This window comes from Aegilops tauschii, chromosome 2 (genome assembly GCF_002575655.3).
Source record: "Aegilops tauschii subsp. strangulata cultivar AL8/78 chromosome 2, Aet v6.0, whole genome shotgun sequence".
In the NCBI taxonomy this organism is placed as follows: domain Eukaryota; kingdom Viridiplantae; phylum Streptophyta; class Magnoliopsida; order Poales; family Poaceae; genus Aegilops; species Aegilops tauschii.
The window spans coordinates 316,165,819-316,172,531 of NC_053036.3; the positions used below are offsets into that span (position 1 = coordinate 316,165,819).

The following is a 6,713-nucleotide window of genomic DNA, read 5'->3' on the forward strand; positions in this document are numbered from 1 at the left end:
TTTTTGTATAGTTCGCGTGTCAATGTATTCATCATAAAAATTTGCACACATGGAGTATACATCCATATGATACTGTGGATTTATTTTTTCAGAATTTTTGAATCATTGAAACAATTGCTTTTGAATTTCTCAAAAAAAAAAAGATCTCCATGTAGCCCGAGCACCAAAAGGCATTTATGTAGTATAAATTTCACAGATGCATGTAGAGTTGGATTACTTGCAGTTTTTTAAGGATACATTAGTTTTTCTTTTCCTTTTTAAAGGTAACCATTGAAGAGAGGAGTTGAATTATGTAGAAATAAAGTTGCATTGAGGAGACCTGCATCTGCTGTGAGGTGACAAGTTGTGCAGTGCAGTATCTACATGCCTCTGCTAGTAGACCTAGTACAACAAAGAAAGTACTACATACATACCTAGCTAGCTACCTGATGGCTACACCCATACATACTGTACCACACAGAATCAATACTATACACACACACAAACAGCAACATGCCCATGCAATGTAAGTTTCCTTCGTCTTTTCCTTTGTGTCATTGTGACCAGAGCGAAGAGAGAGAGAGCCGCGGGGGGGGGGGGGGGGGGGGGGCAGATCCCAAGCTGAGGCATGAGAGAGAGTGTATGTTATTGTATTTGGTCTGATCGTCATAATAAACGCCATTAAGAGCTTTTTTTTGGGTCACATATAGAGAGCAGCTCAGCTCAGCTCATTCCTTTTGCTTACTTTAAAGCCACGCGCAAACGCGAGCAGAAACACACTTGCTCACTTCATCTTCGCCTTCATCCTCATCTTCATCTTCTCTCCCTCCTCCTACTTCTTCTTCTTCTTGCCCCATCTCCATTTCAAGCAATGCGGGGAGGGCATTGACCATTAGCTGGTCTATCTCTATCCATTGTTCACCAGTGCCGCCACCGATCGACCTCCAACTCATTCTTCTTTCTCGTCGATCTATCTCTAGCTAGCCAGATAGCTTGGCTCTGCAGGATGACCAACAACAACGGCAATGGCAATGGCGGCAGCAACGCGGCGGCGAGTGGCTGGCTGGGCTTCTCGCTCTCGCCGCACATGGACGAACACAACCACGTGCAGCAGCAGCAACAGCACCAGGGCCTATTCTACCCCAGCTCCGTCGCCGCCGCCTACAGCCTCGGCGGCGACGTCGCCACCGACGGGTACTATTCGCAGCTAGCCTCCATGCCTCTCAAGTCAGACGGCTCCCTCTGCATCATGGAAGCTCTACGCCGAACCGATCAACAAGATCACCACGGTACGTACTTCATCACCGGAAATATACACACATATTTCCTCCGTCGACCGAGATCAGTCATTAGGTTCTTGGAGTTCATGGCGTGATTCCGGTTTCATTAACCAGGTCCGAAGCTGGAGGACTTTCTGGGCGCGGGGCAACCGGCGATGGCGCTGAGCCTGGACAACACCTCCAACTTCTATTACTACGGCGGCGGTGGCGGAGCCGGTGGGCAACACGGACAGAGCCACGGCGGCAGCTTCCTGCAGCAAGCATACGACGTGTACAGCGGGCCCGCAACGGCATCGGTGCTGGCGGCCAATGAGGACGCCGCGGCAGCCACGGCCATGGCGAACTGGGTGCAGGTCGCGCGCGGTGCCACCGCGTACGCCACAGCCGAGAACGTCTTGTCCGCGGCGGCGGACCGGCAGCAGCATCTTCACCACCACCCTCTGGCACTCTCCATGAGCTCCGCCGGGTCGCTCTCCAGCTGCGTTACCGCGGGGGCCGAGTACGGCGGCGTCGGGGCGACGGTGGACGGCGGGCGAAAGCGCGGCGGCGCGACGGCGGGGCAGAAGCAGCCGGTGCACCACCGCAAGTCCATCGACACGTTCGGGCAGCGCACGTCGCAGTACCGTGGCGTCACCAGGTACACCCCAGCCCACCCCATCAGCACGTGATTAATTAGTCGGGGCAACAAGTAGAGCAGGAGATTAACGTGTGGTTAATTAGCAGGCATAGGTGGACGGGGCGGTATGAGGCGCACCTGTGGGACAACAGCTGCAAGAAGGAAGGCCAGACCAGGAAAGGGAGGCAAGGTACTTGAGCCTAACCGACCCCTAAAGCAAGATTAATCTCTATCATTAGTGGCTAACCAAGCTTATTAACCAATGTCCCCGCATGGTGATGAACTAACCACTCGGCCGCTGGCTATGCAGTTTACCTCGGTAAGTAGTGCAATGTACAATGTAATACAGTACTACTATTGTGTACTACGTGTTCATGCTCTTGTCGGGGAGTAGTGCGGTAAAAAGGTTAAAAAATCCATTTTACAGGAGGATATGACATGGAGGAGAAGGCGGCGAGAGCCTACGACCAGGCGGCGCTCAAGTACTGGGGCCCTTCCACCCATATCAACTTCCCGGTAATCCCTTAAATTACATGTGCTACATCTATACGTATTTACCTTTTCTCGGTTTAATCATAGTTTGATTACTGATATGGTGTTTTGTTGGTGCAGCTCGAGGACTACCAGCAGGAGCTGGAGGAGATGAAGAACATGACGAGGCAGGAGTACGTGGCACACCTTAGAAGGTAATATTAATGGAGGTGGTCTATATATATATATGTGAACGGGAAGGAAGAGTGATTTGAGTGGCGCGTGCATGCAGGAAGAGCAGCGGCTTCTCGCGTGGCGCGTCCATGTACCGTGGCGTGACCCGGCACCACCAGCACGGGCGGTGGCAGGCGCGCATCGGCCGCGTCTCCGGCAACAAGGACCTCTACCTCGGCACTTTCGGTACGTCACAGCCACTCTCTCTAGATCCTTAGAACTTCCGTGGCGCTGTGCCCATGGGCATGCTCGCGAGCGGTGACGCAGATGGTGTCGCGGCTGGAGGGCGCATGCCGGGCGTTCCGGTCTCAATCATCATACGTGTCGTTGCAGGGAAATGATTCTCCTCTCCCTGCCAAAGTTAGAATGTTTTCTTGCTTTAAGCTTCTTCTTTTCTCATGCTCTCTCTCTCTCTCTCTCTCTACACAAATATCTCATTCTCTCTCTCCTCCCTCATGTGTGTGTGTGTGTGTGTGGTCCTGTGCATGCGTGACCGATTCTCTCTCGCTCGCTTTTGCATAAGGCTGGACTTTCCTAGTTTTCGCACTGTCCCAAATCGCACGCGCGCTCTCCGGCTTTTGCATGCCTCGTCGCCGTCGTCTACCTTTGACCATGGCGCCAGCCAGTCATCATGGCGCGGCCGCGCGTTTCCTTCCTTTGTTCAGACTTCAGAGTTGTCCAGACTTGAGATCGTTCCATATCCAATGATTCTTGCATGCATGTGCATTGTGCAGTAGCTGTGTATACGTAGTACGTTTCAATGATGGGTGCGCGTGGTTGCAGGCACCCAGGAGGAGGCCGCGGAGGCGTACGACATCGCCGCCATCAAGTTCCGGGGCCTCAACGCCGTCACCAACTTCGACATCACCCGCTACGACGTCGACAAGATCATGGCCAGCAACACGCTCCTCCCGGGCGAGCACGCCAGGCGCAACAAGGACGACAACGCCGCGCCCCTGCCCCTCCCCGCCCCCGACGACTGCGCCGCCTCTGCCCTGGTGCCCGTGTCCACTCCGGGGACGGACACCGGCGGCAGCGGCCAGCACCGCTACCACGACGTCATGTCCTCGGGCGAGGCCTTCTCGGCGCTACACGACCTGGTCACCGTGGACGGCCACACCGCGCAGGGCGGGAACGGCGCGCACGTGCACATGTCGATGTCGGGCGCATCGTCGCTGGTGACGAGCCTGAGCAACTCCCGAGAGGAGAGCCCAGACCGGGGCGGCGGGCTGTCCATGCTCTTCGCCAAGCCGCCGCAGCAGCCGGCCACGACAACGGCGGCGTCCCCGAAGCTGATGAGCACTCTGAAGCCGCTGGGCTCCTGGGCGTCGTCGGCGAGGCCGGCCGCCGTTTCCATCGCTCACATGCCCATGTTCGCCGCGTGGAGCGACGCATGAATGAGCACTCGGTCGGACATGTAGCAAGCCCACGGCGCATGCATGGGATGGCAATGGCGTGCAGTTTTTAATTAGTAGGTCGGCGACGTGATTAAGGATTAGCAAGTACCATTGGCTGCAGTTGGTGGTGTAGTAATAGTAGTAGCATTAGCGGTATCGAGATTACTCCTGCGACTTAAGATCGAAGAAATGCACGGTGTGGCCTCCCCTGTTTCCTTCCTCACCGGTGGAGAAGGGGTTTTGTAAAATGGAGGCCACCGGTGCATCTCTTCCAAATCCCAAAATCAAATATTATAGCTAGCTAGCTCCACTAATTGAAGTTTCCTGGTTGGTAACCATTTCATCAGATGTGGCATCTTTGTTCATCAGCCTGACCTACGGTCTCACCTTTTGAAAATTGACTAAGTCATCATGGACGCATCACTATCGATCAAAACGTGCATCTTACTGGTAAAAGAATAATCTGCATGAATGAGACAATAATCTGTATTCATGAAACACCAAAGTGTAAAATCTGTTGGCAATTCCTCTTTCCAATCCTGTCTCGGATCATTGCCCATATGTCATCTCAATTGGTACTAGCATACCAAAGGCACAAGTTTTTAGATTTGAAAACTTTTGGCTTAAGCATCATAATTTCAAAGAGACAGTTCAAGCTAATTGGCAACAACCTCTGATGGCAAGTGACAGTGCTAAATTGATCACTGCTAAGTTTAAAATGCTCAGAAAAGGCCTAAAAATTTGGAGCAAGAACATTTCAAATTTAGCTGGCAGCATTCAGGCAACCAACAATGTTATATTGATGTGGGTCCACTTTGAGGAATATAGACTGCTCAATGACAGTGAACACAATAGCAGAGAAATGCTCAAGGAACATATGTTAAAACTTCTATCCTTCCAGAGAATCTGTTGAAGACAAAGGGCAACAATTAGGTGGGTTAAATTTGGAGATTAAAACTCTATGTTCTTTCAAGCAAAGGCCACCATCAAATACAGACATAACTTCATTCAATCTTTGCAAGATGATCAGGGTATTGAACAATCAAAACACCATGCAAAGGCTGCAATTCTTTGGTCATCTTTTAAAGATAGGTTGGGCCAGACTGGTAAAACTGCAAATCCCTTAAATTTGATCAGCCCCATCACTAGAATGGATGGTTTGCAAGAACTAGATGCTCATTTTTCTAAAAAGGGAATTGATGATGTCATTAAACAACTCCCTCCAGACAAAGCACCAGGTCCAAATGGTTTCAATGCACACTTCATAAAAGCATGTTGGAGCATTATTGCTGAAGAATTTTATAAACCGATTGATGATTTTTATCATGGATCTATCTCTCTTAAAAGTATTAATGCTTCCTTCATCACTTTAGTACCCAAGAAAGACAATTCAGTCAGAGCCAATGACTTCAAACCAATTTCTTTGCTCAACTGCACAATCAAAATTATAACAAAGTTACTGGCAAACATGTTGCAGACAGTCATCCTAAATATTGTGCATACCAACCAATATGGGTTCATCAAGAGCAGAACTATTCATGATTGTCTTGGGTGGGCTTTTGAATACTTACATCAGTGCCAGCCACTGGTACAGCGAGGTGCTATACAAACGGTTTTTAACCCCTTTCCGCGAGGACATTTGAAACCGTCACCAAGTGGGTGTGGGCGATAGGGGGGTCCTTCCCACACAACCCAGAAACCGTCGGGGATAGGGAGCCAAGATGCATATACAGTACTCCTACTCGTTTGTGCTCGCATTGACATCGCAGTCGGTATTCTGTGGTGCTACGTTTACGATGCGCGACCCATCACAAACGATTCACTATTATAGAACGTGTATGATAAGCAGACAATCACACATATTCGCTTTTCGCTAACCGTATGCGATAACTAATTAAGAAGATTAGCTAATCGTTGTACGAGTGTCGGACAGGATTACGAAACGTCGGACCGTCGTAACATCGTCGTACACGACAACTACCACACACGCTATTCTGTGGTGCAACGTTTACGATGCATACTTCATCAAAAATAGTTCATGGTTGCGAATCGTGTACGATAAGGCAACTATCACAAACGTTTAGTTTGTCCGCACCGTTTGTGATATTGTCTGACATCGCATATGCTTTGCAAACGACAACTGTGTGCATGCTTGCACACGTTTCCTCTCCATGGATCGTGTCGGATTATGGTGTATATCGCAAACGTTTGTGTTTTACCAACTGCGTGTGCCTTAACGACCTGGAGAGCGTAATTTCACCGTAATTTAATTGTTGCCATATCAAATTGTACCGGATTTGAATTTGAATTTGAATGTATGCTATAGCTTTATTCATATCCATCAGCTTCAAACAACCAATGCATTATTCGATTAATAGGTACATATATTCAAGAATTACATAAGAACCAAATAAAAAATGATGAACCACAGTTGTATACTTGTACTATTAAAGATGGTAAAGAAAGAGGCAAAATACATTCTGGTTGCTGAACAAGGTGAAGTGAAATGCTCATATTCTGCCCTCCTCCATGTAGAAGGCACACACGACTCTAGTCCAACCCCTTGTGATGGCCGACCGCCCATCCTTCACGGTCTTCATGAAAACATCTAGATAATCACCGTGTTCTGGTAGAAATACTTTAACCTTTGCATGCCCATCAATCATGTAGTTTGAGAGGTAATCTTGAGTAAACTGCTTTGGGAACCACTGCAAAGGAAAAATATTCAGACATTGT

The 6,713-nt window shown here is 49.4% G+C and overlaps 1 protein-coding gene across 4 annotated transcripts; it reads left to right on the plus strand.

Moving 5' to 3' along the window:
* Positions 1–685: 685 nt before the first annotated feature.
* On the plus strand, positions 686–4,323 carry LOC109740808 (AP2-like ethylene-responsive transcription factor CRL5). Of its 4 annotated transcripts, none has more exons than XM_020299853.4 (8): positions 686–1,268; positions 1,374–1,896; positions 1,980–2,065; positions 2,186–2,194; positions 2,303–2,391; positions 2,488–2,561; positions 2,639–2,766; positions 3,364–4,323. In XM_020299853.4, the coding sequence occupies exons 1-8, from the start codon at positions 986–988 to the stop codon at positions 3,975–3,977; spliced, it is 1,806 nt and encodes a 601-aa protein (XP_020155442.1). In that variant the 5' UTR covers positions 686–985; the 3' UTR covers positions 3,978–4,323. The 4 variants fall into 4 exon arrangements, with proteins under 4 accessions (XP_020155442.1, XP_073364604.1, XP_020155443.1 ...); XM_020299854.4 differs by having other exon boundaries at positions 692–1,268; positions 1,983–2,065; XM_073508503.1 differs by lacking the exon at positions 2,186–2,194.
* Positions 4,324–6,713: the final 2,390 nt, after the last annotated feature.

Coding starts and splice junctions, on each gene's coding strand:
- LOC109740808 (XM_020299853.4), top strand. CDS start 986: ATGACCAACAACAACGGCAATGGCAATGGCGGCAGCAACGCGGCGGCG. Junction 2,392..2,487: donor CCACCCATATCAACTTCCCG/GTAATCCCTTAA, acceptor TTGTTGGTGCAG/CTCGAGGACTACCAGCAGGA. Junction 2,562..2,638: donor TACGTGGCACACCTTAGAAG/GTAATATTAATG, acceptor GCGTGCATGCAG/GAAGAGCAGCGGCTTCTCGC.